This window comes from Agelaius tricolor, unplaced genomic scaffold (genome assembly GCF_023055355.1).
Source record: "Agelaius tricolor isolate 1412-34295 unplaced genomic scaffold, bAgeTri1.0.p SCAF_1, whole genome shotgun sequence".
NCBI lineage: Eukaryota > Metazoa > Chordata > Aves > Passeriformes > Icteridae > Agelaius > Agelaius tricolor.
In genome coordinates this window covers 74,753,003-74,771,344 of record NW_027269261.1, presented here as the reverse complement: position 1 = coordinate 74,771,344, position 18,342 = coordinate 74,753,003, and the positions used below count along the sequence as shown (strand labels likewise).

At 42.4% G+C, this 18,342-nt stretch overlaps 1 protein-coding gene across 1 annotated transcript in view; it reads right to left on the bottom strand.

Annotated features, from left to right (window-relative positions):
* Positions 1-3,010: 3,010 nt before the first annotated feature.
* Positions 3,011-18,342, bottom strand: part of HS1BP3 (HCLS1 binding protein 3) — a 55,928-nt gene continuing 40,596 nt past the window's right edge. Inside the window, exons 5-7 of the mRNA XM_071440061.1 lie at positions 14,278-14,429; positions 13,642-13,777; positions 3,011-4,756 (exon numbers count right to left, since the gene is read on the bottom strand). Coding sequence (XP_071296162.1) covers positions 4,528-4,756; positions 13,642-13,777; positions 14,278-14,429 — 517 coding nt within the window. The 3' untranslated portion in view covers positions 3,011-4,527. The remainder of the gene's footprint in view (positions 4,757-13,641; positions 13,778-14,277; positions 14,430-18,342) is intronic.

The window sequence follows — 18,342 nt, the reverse complement described above, 5'->3', positions numbered from 1 at the left end:
TTTCCTGTCCTATCACTACAGTTCCTGAAGAAGATTCCCTCTCCATCTTCCCTGTAGCCGCCTTCAGACACTGGGAGGCTGCTCTGAGGCCTGAACACAACCTTCTCTTCTCTGGGCTGAACAACCCCAACTCTCCCAGCCTGTCTTCACAGGGGAGGTGCTCCAGTGCCCTCACCAACTTCAGGGCATCCTCTGGACTTGCTCCAACAGCTCCACGTCTTTCTTATATCAGGGGCACCAGAACTGTGTGTTGTATTCCAGATGGGGAATCCTCAGTAGAGCAGAGGATCTGGATCTGGAAAGGCATTCAAGAATTGTTGGAATCTTCCTCTGATACCATCTGAACTTTTACTGCTCACTAAATGTCAAAAACGGCTTTTGAAAAAGTATAGATTGGAAACCAAAATTTCCACTGACTCCAGGACTTTCTCCTGAGTAAATGGGAGAACCTGCTTTGTTGTTGTAAGGCCAGAGGAGGGATCTTTGGGAGGGTGCTGGGAAGCAGGGTGATAAAGCACTGAATATGTTCTGTTCCCTCAGTCATCAAATCCTCCCTGAGTGACTTATTCCATGGGAGTTTTGGGTTAGCCCAGAACAGTGTTCCTTACAACAGCCAAGAGCAAATCACTCTAGGGAAATATGACAGTATCTGGCTGTTGAGTATTCTCCTTGTTTCCAGTAACTTGTAGCTGAAGGACTTTCCAAGCTCTGAGTGGCATAACCATCAATTGATTTATCTTCCATGAATCTAACTGGCGTCTCCTTGACCCCATTTAAATTTTAGGCACCCATAACATCTTAGTGTGAATAAAACTTAGTCCCTAAATATCTAGAACTAATCAATCCTGTAAGCAGCTTTATTGACTTCTGAACTCTCACAGCAGCACTTAATTCGAAAATTAATTTAATTTAATAAAATTAATTTAGCACCTTCCGGTGCTAGTATCTTTACTCAAAGCAGTGCACAAAATTTTCCCATCACCTGAATTCTTTATTAGGTTCAATGCATCACATGAAATAACAATATGCAGGAGGCTTTAAAGGAAAATCAGTGATATGGTGAGGGCTGAAAAAAATTTTATCAGGAGGGTTTAAAGATAAATTAAGGAAGAAATGGGCACAATACAGAAAGCAAGTGACTTAATTTACTCCAGTTTTTGATGTTGAGATGAAAAGTAAGAATACAGATAAAAAAATACAGATAAAACTTCATAGTAAAAGTCTTTTATCTTCTTGACCCACAGACATTTAAACTGTCACAAATGTGTGATCACTTCAGTTGAGATGAAATGTGGTTGATGCATGCACACACACACACACACAGAGATTCAAGACTCCTTGGTGAATTAGTGACAGTCACATTTTTAAGTGAAACATCAGTGCTTTCTGGTACTCAGTATTAAATCTAACAACCTCAGGGATTGCTCATTTACAGTAGGTAGTGCCCTTGAGCATGCTGGATTTTCATGGCCTTAATCAGAGATTGAATTGTGTATTCTGCTGTACCCAGCTCAGCTTCTTTGCAGAACCTAACATCTGGGCAAAAATTAGCAGAAATATCAGTTTCAATTAATATTTTGTTTTACAACTCAACCCAAATTGTCACTGACAGAACTAGGCCTTAAGTGCTACATGGGAATTAGCTTTCCTAAAAATTCAGCAACTGAACAGACCTGAGTAGATGACCCACAACTCATCTGTGAAATACTCAGCTTGGGGAAATAATTTGTTTAACTGTGACCCAAATAATGAAGTATACAGCATTAGTTGTCAATTAGTGCTGTACCACAGAGCAAGCAGAATGTTATGCAAAACAAGAAGCTGCTTATAAGGCAACAGAGGTATCAATTATGAGTTCTAACTAACCTCCCCATCTTTTCTAAGGATTTAAATATAACTCTTTCTTGTCAAATCTTTTGATGAACTCTATTACTGATGTTGGAAGGTGATGACTGTCAGCCAAGAACTACATTAGAGTCCATAATTGAATTTCAAGAGTTGTCAAGAGCAGGCTAATCAAATAGCTGTTACTAGAAGTAAAATATTAAAGAAAGAAAAAAATTAAAGTTCTCTTCTGGCAGGATGCAAAGTATGTTGTATAGTTTCCCTATGTCATTTCTAATAGTATGTTCCATTTTTCTCAGCTACCTTTGTCTGACATTCTTCTCTTGTATAATAATGATTCATTATATATAATATATTCAATGACTGTAACTCACCTCTTAGTGCCCAAAAATATGACTGCAGCTAGACAATTGCATTGTAAAACAAAAGCATAACACCAGGGTTTATGAAGGTTTCTTTTATATTAGTTTCTTGATGGGAATGCAAGATTTTTTTCTGAAGTAAAATACTGACCTCAAAATAGTCTTAAAAATCTAGCACAGGAAACAATTTACAGCTCTTCCTTCCCTGTGCTTAGGCAATTTGACAATTTTAGGGAGAGCTGGGGGGCAAAATATTCCTTGGCCATTTAAGGAGGGTGAAGAATTGCACTCACTGTATGATCATTAAATCCATGGCCTGCAGTTGGGAAGTTTTAGCAGTGTTCAGGCTATGAGATGGGTGGGCTGTGGCCCAAAAATACAGAAATGCAGGCAGAGTTCCCAAACAGTGCTGAGTAAAATGGAGATGATGCTCCCTGAGCCCTCAGTTAAATATAGTGGTTGTTCATGACAGCAGGGAGTGCAACAGGAAGGCTGCCCTGAATTAATTTTTCCTACCTGCTATTCCCTGCCTGTTCTTGGGCAAGGCATTTATTTTCTCCTGACTGTTTTTATTCACCTTTTTTATTCCTAATTGCAGCAGGACACTGGGGGGGACAGACAGGACCAGGTAGTACCTTTGGTTCTGCCTTTAGCTGCTCTCAAAGGAAATATGAGCACAGCTATATTTTCAGTTTCATAGTTATTTACACTTTAACACCACATAGCACTCCTGAGCTAAATGGAATTGATTCTTTGCTGCTACTCTACAAGGCAGAGAACAACAGCAACAACAGTAACACCTGCAGGTTAGCAAAATGTTTTATTATAGTAAAACATACCATACACAGAGGAGAACCAATGGTTATATTTTATCTGTCCCATCAAAGCAAAATACCTTTCTAATATTTCCCCCTGGCTTAAAAAGGAAATGCTAATAGAAAAAATTATTAAAAATAGATAATGTTTTCTATTTATTTTGTTCTATATTAGAAAGGCAAATATTGAGATGATGATATGGCTTAAATATATTAATATTTTCCCTCTGGGGAGCTTGTCTTCATCTCTAGCTAGACCACACATGGAATGAATTCAGGAAACTGCATGACAGCAGGTATCAACCCACATTAGGTGTAATTTTGGTATCTTCAACCAGAGTACCTGAGTTTGACAAGAAGAGGGAAAGTCTTGGATACCTACTCTACAATGTTTTTCTTCTCTTGCATATTAAAATTTCTCCAGTATATTTTCTTCCTATTTTTTCCCTCTAGATAATGCCAAGTTTGTCTTCCCTTGTTTTAACCATCACATAGTAAAGAACAGACCACCATCTTATCACACAAACTCATTTTAGCTTAGTGGAATTAATCACCATGGCTGGTTCTTAAAAATTCTGGGAGAAGTGAAGGAATAGGAGAGAAAGAGTGACTCCAGAGAGCAACTCAGATTTCCTCCATTAACACACCTGCACTGAATGACCTCCTGGAGAAGCCCCTCTTTCTCTCCACTAACTACAGTGGAAAACCCAGGAAGACTTGGCTGGAAAAAATTAGCCCTTGTGAATCTGGAGTTCACAGGAGTCTTACAGTATCCAAAGCTCCTGGGCACTGCAACTTCCATCTATGTCTGGAGAGTGTTCTTAGCCACCCCCAGTCATCTGCTATTCTCCCTGGGAATCAGAGGTGCATAGCATGGTCTTTGCAGGCCTAAAGTTCTCTTACAAGTTGGCATTTGTGCAGCAATTAAGGCAGCAGGTTGTCAGGGTTAGCTGGGATTTCAATGTTCCATGGAAAGACAGAGGAACTGTTAACTATATTTAGCAGTTTCTGTTAAAAATTACCAAAATACCAGACAGGGAGGAAGAGGCTTCTACAAAAACACACTGGATAAAAGGGAAATGGCCTTTCCACTGAGCTGAAAAACACTATCTAAAAATGACAGGAACAGCATCCTATCATGCCTCAGACCATTTGTTGGACATTATTAACAGTTCCCATGTGTACAACATCCTCAACATTTTCAATCAACTGGCCAAAACTGTACGATGTTGATACTAAAATAGCAGTAGACAATCTGTAGTGCTGCATCCTTGTCCACATTGCCTGTGAAACCCTGAAAATCTAAGGCAACATTAGATCACAGCTGCAGTGTTTTGCAAACCTCACAAGGAGGTTCTGCTACTCAAACCTGCTGCTCTCTGTGTCCTGGTACACAAATGAGCCCTGTGACAGCAGAAACACCTGGTCAGTTCTTGCTGCTGTCACTGCAGCTCACTGGGAGGAGGGGCCAAGAAGCCATCAGGACATTTTAAAAATACATATGTTCAAAAAAGACTGGTATCCTGGTTGTTGATAGATTCATTTTCCTGGATATACTGGAGAATGTCCACTTCATTCATCGTCTGAATCCTGTCTTCCTTTTGCTTTGCCAGTGAAGGTGAATTAGTGCTCCTGGGGGCAACTGCTGGCTTCTGAGGCAGAGGTGGCTTTGGTGGGACCTTAGGTTTTGGTTTGGAGGTAACCTCTAAGAGTTTCTCAAAATCATCTTCAACTCTGGAATGAAAAGAAAACATCATTAACATCCTGGGAATTTCTGAACTGTTTTTTGTTCTGTAAGAAAATGCCATCTTTCAAAACAAAACTTTCTGCAGGAAAGGATCTACTCTGATAAATTTCCCTCTCCACAGAAGTTTCCAAAAGAACCATCTTTTTTATAATGTGGCTATACAAGTTAACTTATACAAGTTAATTTTACAGCATGTTTTCAGATGTCTAAATTAAATGCAATTAGCGATAACTAAAACCACCAAACTTTATTTTAGTTTGGGAAAAAAAATGTATTTGTGACAGGATGCTTTGCTTCCCCATAAATTTTCATGGGAAAGTAAAATTATCCACATTCATCTCTGTTCCCTCTTCATCCCCATCACCCAATAATGAGATTGAGCATCCCCATGCTCAATCATGAGAAACTGTAAACACTAATGGATTTTAAAATTCCATGTTCATATTTAGTTCTTTGACACTGAAGAAGTTTTGCAATCTCTGACCACATACAGCAACTCTTTTTGATGATAATTTGCTGCTGATTCCTGCTGAAATAACCCAGAACAACTCAAACACTTCAGGGTATTTTCTGCCTGCATTGTTTGACCTTAACAGATATGCAGCAGGCTGTGCATGCCCAACTCTGTTCCCACATGAGCTGTTAGAAGATTTCAAGAGAGCCCTTATCACAGATTATCTGGTGACTCCAAGAACTGTGTGCCTTTGAAAAGTCAAAATATGGAGTAAAGAAAAAGAAGGATTCTCTTCAGCAGCTCCACTCACTGGAACAGGATATGGTGCTAGAGTCTAAGGAAGATGCTTTTTTAGTTTCTTCTTCTCCATTACCTATAGGTAGGCAGTCCCTGGAGCATGAATAAATAATTTCAAGTCATGTATTTTTTGGTTCTTCCTCTCATTTGCCTTTTGTAGTTAGCCTCATGGGACCATTGATAATCCTGATCTGGAAGGGACCCATCAGGATCATCAAGTCCAGCTCCTGGACCTGCACAGGACATCCCCAGGGTCACACCATGTGCCTGAGAGAATTGTCCAAATGCTCCTTGAGCTCTGTCAGGCTGGTGCTGTGAGCACTGCCCTGGGGAGCTGTTCCAGTGCCCAGCCACCCTCTGGGTAAAAAACCTGTCCTAATATCCAGTGTATAACTTCTCCACTGCCAGGCAATGAGGCATCTTGGGGTGTTACCCAGATGTCTGTGAAACCCCTGGGATAATTTCTGTTTCCTAAATGGGACAGTGATTCCTCCCTTTACATAGAGGCATTTACAGCCTCTACCACACAGCAGTACAACTGGTGGGGCTTTCTGCTGACAGTTAAAAGTAAAGCTCAGCTTTTCCATAATTTGGGAAGCAACTGATGAGGCAACTGTCCGGGACGACCGGGAACATGATCAAAGAACCAACATCTCTGAGACACTTAATTCCTCCAACCCCAGTGAACACTGTTTGAATGTTAAGACCATAGGTATTTCAAGAGCTACAGCCCCCTCAAGCTAAGGCTCCCACTATTACTATGATAAACAGCATGATTTCAATGGTTTCTTTTTCATGTTCACCCTCATTAAAACCTGACAGGAACTTACAACTCTACTGCCCAGGCTGAGAAAAACTACACTCACCATGAACCAGCCATGAAGTTAGTAAGGATTAGCCTTAATTTTCTGGTGTAGAGACAGTCAGAACTCTTTAAAGTAAAACCATTCCTCAAGTCAGACAGATCTTCTTGTGACTCCCAAAGGGAAACTTAAAAGAATCACTTTTAACCAAGGCTGCTCTTGTAAAATCAATAGCATGACCACTGGTATCTAAAAGTAGGGAGCACCTTAACAGATCAGCTGATGGACAGAGCCATTCACTTCCCCAGAGTTCTGCACCTTGAACTCTACCTCTGGTATTACAGCAAGCAGCATCTCAAATTTCATCCTCTAAGTAACTCTGGAAATTATATTCTTTTTTATTTAGCTAGGACTTTTGATGTCTTTTATTTTCCATCATTCTTTGTGGGTGACATATCCTACTTACAAAACACACTCAATGTATTTCTGAATTCCTCATCTACAAAGAAATTAATTTCATTTAAGCCCAGGCCTTTGTGCTTGTTGCAAACTCTGATATCCAAGAGGTATCACACCTGTGATCACATTGCCAAGACATGTTCTTGTTCTCTTTGCTGTGTAATAAACAAAACTTGTTAAGGCTGGTATTTCTGAAGCCTCCCTTCTTGGCATAAACAAATAGTGAATCAATCAGTGTCCATGTCATAAAGTTTTGGTCTTAAATAACAGAAAACATAATAAGCAGAGGAACAATGTACAATACATAGAGACCATATGGAGGAAGCAGGATTTTGAACTAGATGCACTACCCATAAAGGGCAGCAGTAAATCCAGCTCACTAACCTGGTATGATGATACAACTTCCTGAATTGTCTACTCCAGTTTCTGTGCTAATCACAGCAACAAAACCACTCAGCACAGCCAAAAAAATACCCCCAAAAGATCCAGTCCAGTAGGTTGTAGGGGGTCTTTAGCGGGTGGGGGTTTGGTGTTCTGCTTTTAAGCCAAAGATTCTGCAGAAGAAAGTCTGGAAGCTGATGATGTAATTTCCTTTTTCTGTCCTGGATTTTTTCAAGACCTTGGTTAGACAGAAGTCTCTTAGAGAGAACACAGCAGATAATATGTGGTCTTTGTCTCAAAACCTGCTTTTCAGCACTGCAGTGCTAGGCAAGCTGTTTGATCCACTGCTGTTTGATCATGTGAAACACAACTGTCTTTGCAAAACTAAAGAGGTAAAATGCAAAACGCCTCAGGCAGAGATAGAAACAAGGACTTCTACTTCTTGAAAGCAAATGAATTGCTACAGTGCATAACTACCACCATATTTAACTCCAGGCCAGGAGAAGGAAGAAAAAAATCAAGCAATTATTCTGAAACATGATTAAAGGAAGAACCTTCCCACCCCGTCTTTTTATAGAGAATCAGACAGAGAATCCATGTAATTAATCATTCTTTAATTAGTCTCTTTCTATTTCTGTAAAAGAAAAGCAGTGCCACATTGTTTAAAATTCTCGCCATATTGTTGTGCTGATTCACTGACTCTATTGGTGGAAATTCTCTCAGAATTCCAAAAGAAAGCCATCAAAGCCCTTACTGAAGAAAGGCTGTCACAAAGGCCTTCATGACTGCTGGCATGTGGACTTTCAGACAGTAAATGAGTTCTGACTTGGAGACAGATGCAGCTGCCACAAGAACATCAACATTTTTGATGCCGTTTCCCTGGACTTTGTCCCTTCTCTCTGGACCAATCTTTGGGACAGGAATGACTGTCTGCATGTACAACGTGATAGGGACAGTGACCTCTGCTTGCTGGGAATGCTTTAATGAGGAGAATCTGTAATGAAAGCAAGAGACAAAGACCCCCATAATTTGCGAAGAATCCAAAAGGCTCATGCTTGAAGCTCAGTTGTGTAACTAACTGCAGTTCTTGCAGAACAGACTTTCATCTTTTGCTATCTTATGTTCTTTATTTTGTCTGGTGTTAATTCCAAGTACAAGAGATACTTTGGTGAAGCCTTGGGGAGTGCTGTAACATCACATCTACAACTTGGGAAAGGACTTGTGCCCAAAAATAGGCAGGGACTTCAAAGTATCTGTTACCCATCACATCTGCTATGGTCAGGAGAGACAGTGTGATGTCCAGCAAGGCCCAGGGAAAGATACAGGCTGGAGTTAATCCCAGGAATGCCAAGCACTGGGGGCTGTGAAGATCTCTCTCCTCCTGCTTCAGCTGCTTTCCCCTGCAATCCATTACAGGTAAATTCACAATGATATTTTAACCAGAGCCAGAAAATATGTCTGGACACTGGAATGTGACAGTCTGTATTGTTTAACTGCTACAAGAACCACTGGCATGGCTTTGGGCTGGGAGAGATCAGCCCTCCTCCAAAAACCTCTCTGGCAGACTCGAAGCTGCAGTGGGACAGTGACCATTCCCTGGAGCAGCTGCACACAGTGCCCTTGTCCTGCAGCTGCAGAGTCCAAGAGGATGGATGCAGGCAGCCTGGTGGTGCTGCCTGGCTGAGTGCCAGAGAACAGGTTCAATAGTGCAGGTAAGTCCCACAAGAAGCCCTCTGAGGAAATCAGCCTGCTGGTTATATCACTCACCTTGGAAATGAGAAAACTCAATTTTTCCAGTCTGAAAAAGTTAAAAACCTTTCTCTCCTGCCTCTCTAGAAAGTTCCCCAATTACCAGCCAAAGGCACAGCTGGGGCAGGGGAGAGCAGGCAACTTTTGCCCCTTGAGCTGATGATATCTGTCAAAATGCAAACAACCTGGGGCAAGATGGTTGAAATCTGGTGGGTCTCAACCCATACATGTTCCAAGGGGTGGGGCAAGGATTAATGTTTCTGGTCTAGCAAAAAACTGTTTGTTTTGTTGGCAAGTTTACTTTATAGCTTTTCTAATGGTTGTAAGTAGCATCCCGATACATCACAGGAATGAAATAAATTCTTGAAAACCATCACAGAAAAATTTGTTTTTCTGTAACCTACTGCAGCCAAATCAAGGACCTTTCCCCACAGCTCCATCATAGCAAGCAAGAGAAACTGCCCTGGAGTGGACAGGAAATTTCTGACTCAGTTATTGCAACCTTCTCTTCCACCTGTACATTGCCCAAATAATCCTCTCCCCAGAGGATCTACATATAAACCCTTTGTTTCTCAAAGCTTTTTTCCCAGCTATAGTGTTGTTCTCATACTCTCAGGACAGTGAGCACTGGTGCTGGAAGCACTGCTCCACATGACTCTTGGATAGGCTGAAGATGTGTTACTCTTGTAATTCAGCATCTGCTAATGCCTGCTGAAAGAACACACAAACATTTTCTCCTTCAAGGGTGACAACAGTTCCCTGGCAAACCTGAAGCTGATGAACCTGCTCAAGAAGCTCAATGGACTGAATGGTGTCTGGGGTGCAGTGTCACAAACAGCCTCAGCCTTAAAAAGTGGTATGCTTCTGATCAGTGTAATCCTAAGAAGGAATACCCCAGATCTGCCATCACAGGGCAGTAGAACTGGGATCCTGCTGCTGACACTTTTTTTCAACACTGGAAAAAGACAAATGTGCTCACAGCTGCTTCCTTCCATCTCAGCTTCCTATTCATTATCAAAGGTGAAGCTAATTAAATCTCTCCTGAAAGGCTGCTCAGACAGCTGTGATAATTATTTCAGGCTAGGATGTGTGATAATTTATGTAATTCTGTGGGCACACAGAGCTGCTGCAACATTCATAGGATCAATTCCAGCATTGGTTTTCCACAAAAACCTGATCCATCACACCAGGCAGGCATGATTGAGATTAATGAGGCAGAAGAGTTCATGCCTGCAGGGCTATGATCTCATTGGCATCATGGAGACATGGTGGGACAGGTCCCAGACAGGGACAGGTGAGGACTGGAGTGTTGGAATGGAAGGATACAGGCTCTTCAGGAAGGACAGGCAGGGGACATGAGGAGGAGCTGTCACCCTCTATGCCAGTGACCAGCTGGAGTGCACAGAGCTCAGCCATGAGCCTCAGCTGAGGAGCCATCCAGGAACTCAGGGGTCAGGATCAAAGGGGAGGCAGGGACAGGTGACATTATTGTGGGGGTTTGCTACAGGCCACCAGACCAGGAAGAGTGAGTGGATAAGGTACTCTACACACAGGAGAAGCTTCCCATTCACAAACCTTGGTCCTCATGGAGAACTTCAACCACCCCATCATCTGCTGGAAGGACAGCCAGCAGGGCTTAAGCAATGCAGGAGGTCCCTCAAATGCACTGAGACCAATTTCCTCCTCCAAGTAAAGGAGCAAACAAGGAGAGGTGCTAGGCTAGACCTCATTCTCACCAATGAGGAGGGGCTGGTGGGGAATGTAAAGCTCCAGGGCAGCTGGGCTGCAGAGACCATGAAATGGTGGAGTTTGACTCTCTCATGGCAGTGAAGTGGGTGCTCAGCAAACCCTGGATTTCAGGACAGCGAACTTTGGCCTCTTCAGGGATCTGCTTTGTAGAGTCCATGGGATAAAGCCCATGAAATCTCCCACTGCACTTAGAATGCAATTAGTTCTTCTCAATGCTCAGCTCTTGTTAATGTCAAGTTGGTGATTCTATTTAAAACAGTAATTCTCTTGCATATGAGCAAGTATCCACAGAGAGCACAGTCTTCAGTTTGCAGTGAGAACATTTATCAGATTCTCTTCTCCCTCAAGTTGTGACAAGCCCTGCCCACGCACATTTTGCAGACTCATTTGTCTCCTTAACAGCCTCTGCCTCATGAGTTACAGCCACTGCTGAGGATTCACTGCTGTGCTGACACTGCTCTGGGCTACTGTTGCTCAAACCACCCAGGTACCATAAAGATCACAAAGGATTTGGCTGCTCCTGTGTTCTGTGCTGGACATTATCTTCTTGCCAACCCCCTCTGGAAGAAGGTTCTGCCCTCCTCTGCCTTAGGCAGCTCTCTTCTAACTCTGCCCATGATTCAGAGTGAGTCAGACACTTCTCAGATCTACCACACACACGAGAGCAGACCCTGAGGTACATGTGACTGTTCACTGCACCAGCAGAGAGCTCCCACATCTGCATTATTCAGCTACTCCACTGGAGTGCAGTGAACATGTCCAGGTTTCTGGACCTACCACAGACCTGCTGGTGCATCATAGCTCAGGACAGTCCTAGATCTCAACAAAATGTGTCCACATAAACTTTTGGCATGATAGAACCGAGTATGTCCAAGAGACCAAGAGGTTTCCATTTCCATTTCCAGTAGCATATCCAGCTCTAGCCTGCTAAAGGAATGGGTTGTCACAGCCCCTACTTTGATCTGAGGGCTGCAGAGAGATTTCTTCAGTCCCTTTTGGGAAAGGAGAGCAATTGTCAACACATACATGGTAAAGGCAAGACTTATTCTTAGGCCTCAAAATAAGCTCAAGCTCCCATGCAGGGACATTGCAGAGTGCAGCTTATACTAAACATTTTGTCACTACAAAGGGTCACTGCCTGGAAAAGAGCCTGTAGTACTGCCCTGCAAGAACATTCAACACCAGTTTGATGGGAAGAGAAGGGGGGAGGTGAAGTGTTGCACTAGGTTAAAACAGCACTGCCACTCCTCCTCCTCTCTTGGACAGCAGCTTCTCCTTTACCCTCAACTGCCTTGCACTGAGTTCACCAGCTCTCTATGATGTGCAGATAACACCATGAATTGGGTTTACCAGGGGAATTTCAGAGGGTGTTAGGCACCTGAACAGGTCAACAGATCCTGATCTATGTGCCAAAACCTCTTGCACAGCCAGGACCTGCCTCTGGATTCCCATAGCAACTTTCCCATTGGACCACTTGCATGGTTTTCTGCTTCATTGCATGTATTCAATTCCAACTGGACCTCGATGACTTATCAACTATTGGAAGCACTGAGACAAATCAGGAATAACCAAAAACTACTGGAATTTAAAAGAAATTACATCTTTTCCCATGGGTTCCCATAACCATCTGGGTGTGCTGCTGTCATTGATGATCCCAAACTGATCTGAAAGCATGGTCTATTGTTCTCAGAGCAGACTTCAGAGACCTTTCTGAACATATATAATCCAAAAGACATTAACACAACAGATGGAGAAGTTCTCTCTAGTGGATAAAAATGCAAGGACTGCAGTGGAACAGGCCCTTCTCCTGTAGTCATATGAACACTCTGGATGAAGTGCTGTATGCTGAGATCACTAGCAGACAAGAAAATATTGAAAGCACACGTGTGTTTGCTCTCAGTATGCTACAGCATAAAATCAGGTCATGTCCTGCCCCATCAGCTTCTATAAACATCAGGTGGGCTGTCAGGGTCTAATGCAAGATGGCACCCAGCCCAATTTAACCTTTGTTTAAAGTCAGTCAGGTATTACTGCTGAGATAGCCAGCACTTTTCCATGAGTAGAAAGCAACAGCTGCAGAATTACCTGCTTCAGGAAAGCTTTGAAACTACACACAGAGTCTCTCTCCTGGGCTTAGTACCTGCTGTGGAAATCATACATCCTAACAGGAGCTGGTTGACACAAATTAGCACTGGAAGCATAATTCAGATGCCAGCTTGAGACCCAGAAGGAAGGAATTTGACTCATTACTGCAGCACAGATTCCCTGTGTTCCCTGCTCCATCTCTGGAGGATTATCAGCACAGGTGAACCAGCCCTGTGAGGGAGGTGTCAGGGATAAATGCATGGTGTGCTGATGTGTTCCAGTGCTGCACTACCAAGGGAGAAGCAATATATTATACCCTCCTGCAACTCTGAGCTCCAGCCCTCCTTCCCACTAGATTAAAAATTAAACACAGGGTGATAGAGTCCTTTATGGCTGTGGAGGTATGCACAGGGTCCCTCCTGGAAACATGCACAGAAGTCTGTGAGCCATCAGCATGAAAATCATTCCTCCTGTGACAAGAGCCCCTGATTTCAGGGCCCTGAAGCTGAACTGCTCTTTATCTCTGGGCTTTGTTCCCCACTTTTCACAGTGGAAGTCAGGTTCCCTGTGGATCATTTGCAGAAAGCAGAAGTGTCCTTTTAGAAAACAAGAACCAGATAGCACACCTGGGGCCTTCAAGGCTCTTCCTTTGGAGTCACAGAATAATTCCTTGCACCCCACCTCTCTCAAAGGGTCTTCCTAATTTCCTTTTAAATGTGTTTGATGTCCAAGTTCCATGACACACGTTACATTTTACTTGCTGATACAAGTACTGATTCACAGTTTGCATTCTGAGTATTTAAGTTTTGTCCCCAAATTCATCTCTTTCAAGATCTAAACAGATCAGAATAGATCAGACCCCCTTCATCCCACATGCCAGATTTGAGATGAGTACCTCAGCAGCTCCTCAGTGTCCTCCTCAGGATCGCTGCTCAGCACATACTTGCTGTGCTCACAGGCAGCTGGCAGCAGGAGTGAGTCACCCAGTCTCACCACCCCACCAAGGTCTGGGTCTTCAAATAACTTCAGATCTAGAAAGGGGAATCAGAAGCTGCTGTATTTAAATCATGCTATGTAACACAAGGCCTGCACTAACACTAACTAGTAAATCTGGCTAGGTGGGTTGAAAAAACAGATCATGCAGACAATTCTTTTTTTCCAAAGACTTCCAGTCTACAAAGTGCAGTGATACTATGCACTCTAAGGACTTGGTAAATCTGCTTTTTCCTTGCATTCAAAAGTAGGTCACATTACTCCTGTTAGTGTGGCATGAATGACTGTGGGACAGCCAGCTCCCACAGACCTTAATATCTCAGTTCAAAATGTTTACAGAGAACAGCTATGAGAGCTACAGGTTTCATTTGTTCTTTATGAATGATTCTAGATGATTCTGCCCAGCTGAAGATTTGCCTTAACATTTCCAAGACATTATTTAGCCTGTATACTATGCATCACTGTAATTTAAAGGCTCAGTTATACACATGCTTTAGATAAAACAATCTGTGTATATACAAATATAGAACAGATTTACTCTCTTTAATCTTTCTTCTGGGACCGATTGATGAGAAATCTTTTTCTGGACCAAAGAGTCCTTCATTTGGATCCACCTCCTCTTCAAAAATGGTTAATTTGGGCTTCTCTTCCTTGGCTGGAGGAGCAGCTGTCTTCTTTGCTTTTTTGGTTCTAAAACATAAGAGAAAAGAAAGTTAGCTGCAACTCTGCCTTTAACAAGCAAGATTTATGGCTAAAAGTCTCATAAGCTGAAAATAGACGGTGGGAGTCTAGGAAAGGTTTAGACAAAGGTGCAGAGGCATCTGTTAATTGCTGGCAGGAATGGGATACTGACCTGGAGGGACAGTTGGTCTGGCATTTTCTAGCTGGACCCATGTTGTGTATTCTTAATATATGTCAAGGAGTCCAATGGGAATGGGAAAAGCAGAGCTAACAATACTGCACTGTGCAAACTACTACTCAGAAACATTTAAGCAGTTTTACTGCTCCCACACAGAAGGCTTAAAATAAGAAAGATCAGTTCCATCAACACTGTTTGAGACAGACAGAAAAGGATGGCTTGAAATACAAAGTGCAAGTTGGTCCATTGCACTGATCCCTGTGGACAGGTTTTAAAAAATCCCTTTGGCTCCATTTCCTTGCCAGCTCCTGCTGCTGTTTATGATTGCTGCATACTCCTTTCACAAAGGTATTAGACACTCCTCTCATTTGCACATGGCTTAAAGACAGTTGACTTTTCTTCCAAGAGCAAAATGAAAAGCACCTGCCTCTTGCTCTCATACCCAGCACTCACATTCCACCAGCTGAGGCTACAAGGCAGCTCTCACAATAATTGAGCTTGAGTTATGAGGCAAACCAGATGGCACAGAAAAGAAAATTTAGAGGACAATAACCTTTGGGTGAAAAGTCCAATTCAAACTAGGCTGAAAGAGAAGCAGTCCCTAGGACAACATGCCCTTCCAAAGTAATTGCCATATTTCAGAGATCTTCACTCTCAGCAGCCCTGGCACTGCAATTTCTAGGGTAGCCCCTTTTGAGTGCCCCTTCCAGTAGAAGATCTGATCTTCTCTGCAGAGAGCAGGTCAGGTTTCAGCCTAGAGCAAACCCAATTATCAGCACTTAACATGCCATACTCATCAAAAACTAAGAACAAGGTCAAAAGATTACACACACACTCCAACTACATTAAAGAGTCTTGTAAAATCCTCTTCCAATTACAGCTGCACACAAAAGCAGAGTCCAGTTACTTCCAGATATTTTCACAAGTTTATTATCAACAAACTGGAACTCACAGATGGTATTATCTTGCTGCCACCACTTTGTCACAAATGCAGCCTAAGAGCAAGCACCAGGCAGAACCTAAACAATGCTTTATTTGGAAATAAATATACCCTATTTGATACTCTAAAGGTATCTGCAGGTGTCAACAACTACTGTTCATGACAAAAACTTTCATTTTAAAGCAGCAGGAACTTTAATGAATTTTCTTCTGCATTCATATTCATTAGGGATATGCCTTGAGTAACTTCTGAATTTGAGCAACTTTTGAAAGCACAGCTCCAAGGAACTGCTTCAAAGTGAAGCATTTGCAGAAGACCCTTCTTCTAAAACCTGTCAAAATCTAAAGTTATAATAAGTACAGGCAGCTTTCACCCAGGATACTACACAAACTCAAATCCATTGCTTTATTAACTGCAGTAAGGGATTTATCACTCAAATGACCCTAAGTATTAAAGGTAAACCAAACAACAACAAAACTGGAAGAACAGTAGGACTGAGTCATTCAGAGCTGAAAAACCCATTAAAAAAGATTTAGCAAACACAAATAAATCTGATCTACTATGGAAGAAGCAACCTTTATTTGCATAATTCACACCTCTCAAAGTATTCTTTGAGAGGTGAATGACAATACAGGTGAGGACTTGCCAACCTAAAGAATGCCAAAAGTCTTTGACAAGAACTCTTGTCCATTTAGAGTTACAACAGCTCTCCTGATGCTTAAGAGCCCATCATGGCACAGGTAATTATATACAGGAGCCAGTACGTTGCCAAGCAACAGGTCTCCACCCCAGTGAAGTTAGCAAGGAATTTACTATTAGTTAGCTCAAGTTTTTGCAGTGAACAATACCAGAATAGTGGAAACACCAAAGAAGAGAATCATAAAGAGCATCATACAGAACAGCATGTAAAACAGAAATAATGGAACTGAAATGTCCTGGTAATGACCTTTTGTGTGGTCTGGCCACCAAACCAGCCCACTGACAAGGGCTCACTTTCTGTTTGGCCAGGGGACTCCACTGGCAGCTACAGGGCACAGGGCCAGACCCGCTGAGCTTGACTGGTACCGGTAGGAACAGGAGGAAATTGTTTTTCTGCCTTCAAGTTGTTTCCCTTCACTGCCCTTCTAAGGAAGCCACTGTTGGACTGCCAAGTAATTCCAGCATATCCATACAGGGCCACTGTTGAGGTCAGTCCCTAAGTGGGAAACAGGATTCCCATGGTTCTGTATTTAGCTGTGCCAGCCCAGACTGCACTGCTGAGCAGAGGTTAATAGATGAGAAGGGGGTGTGGGAAGTTTAAGAGACTGTCTGAGGTTCTGCAGCTGGCCTGAGGCTGCATTTGCCTGCCCACCCATCCCCTTTCTGTATATTGGTGCTACCTCCCCATAAGCAGGGCCCAGGGACTGTGCTGGAGCCAAGCTGATTGTGAAGCCCCAAGCAAGCAGGCATGCAGAGGAGAAGCTGCAAGGACAGCTAATTCCATGATCATGATGTACCAGGGTGCAGTAAACTTGTGCAGGAATGTAGAGTCTTTAGAGAAGACAGAAATGAAGGAACATTAAGTCTTCCAAAGTATTACTGTATTCAAACCCTGCACTTCAATAGCACCTTCTTCATACATCATGCTCACAACCTTGGCATCTGACATTTTGAAACTACCAGCATCCAGCTGGCAGAAGATGACCCATGTTATTGCTATTTCTTCATTTATGAAACAAGTGAACTTTTGGAGCATCACTCTAGTGACTTTTAAAACCTTAACAAAAACCAAACCAGCCCTAAAGATGACGTGATCCTTTGTTCAGCAGAAACTATTTACTCAGTTGAGCCTACTGATGTCTACACAGGAAGCACTGAAACACTGTGAGAATAACTCAAATAACCCTCCTGTCTCCTGCTCTAACTAAAAAGGAGCCTCCTAAGTGACTGTACATAAAGAATGACCTTTTAACTGACATGGACCAAAACTGGATGATCAAAAGTTAGAGTACATGAATCCACCAAGTCAGGCTGCTGGAACACTCGAAAGCCCAGCTGAGACTCCTGCCTCCCATATGATCCTCAAATCACCCATGAAAATGTCAACAAAACCCTGTATGCAGACACTTTCATACCCCACTCACTTTGTGAGCACAGCTCTCCTGCTACTGTTTACTGACACAATGTAGGTCACTCATCTGGCAGCCTCCAGGTCTCCCTGGCACAGCAGCAATGCTCAAGAGCTTTCTGGTCAGCTGTGGAAAACAGCCATGAGGATGACTAAGGCACTTCAAAGTCAGAAGATTTCCAGACCTGTGTGTGACAGCTGTTTGTGAAACACTGGAACCACAGATCCAATGCTGGGTGACCCTGGTTTAAATCACAGTGTGTCTACTGTCTCTATACAGAGAGGAGTCCCTGCCCCGTGCTCACTGCTGGGTTAAAACAGTGAGAGTTGTAATCAAGAGCATGAGTAATCTCAGCACACAGGCAGAAGTCTTCAGGTGTTATTATTCTGAAAATATGACCATATCTTTTTTACAGAAGTAAAATTATGTTTCAGAAAAGGAGTGCTACAGTAATATTAAAAAAAAGACTTATTCAGAATATACATACTTATATGTTAGGCATACATACTTATATATTATATATACAATATATATAATATATACTTATATATTAGACATACATACTTCTACATTAGGCATCCATGGAATTTTACAAGGGAAGAGCTCACTAATATAAATGGACATCCCCACTCCCACAGATTTATGTTCAGGCTTGAACAAAAGAGCTACAGCCAGAATAGCAGCAATATTTGCACA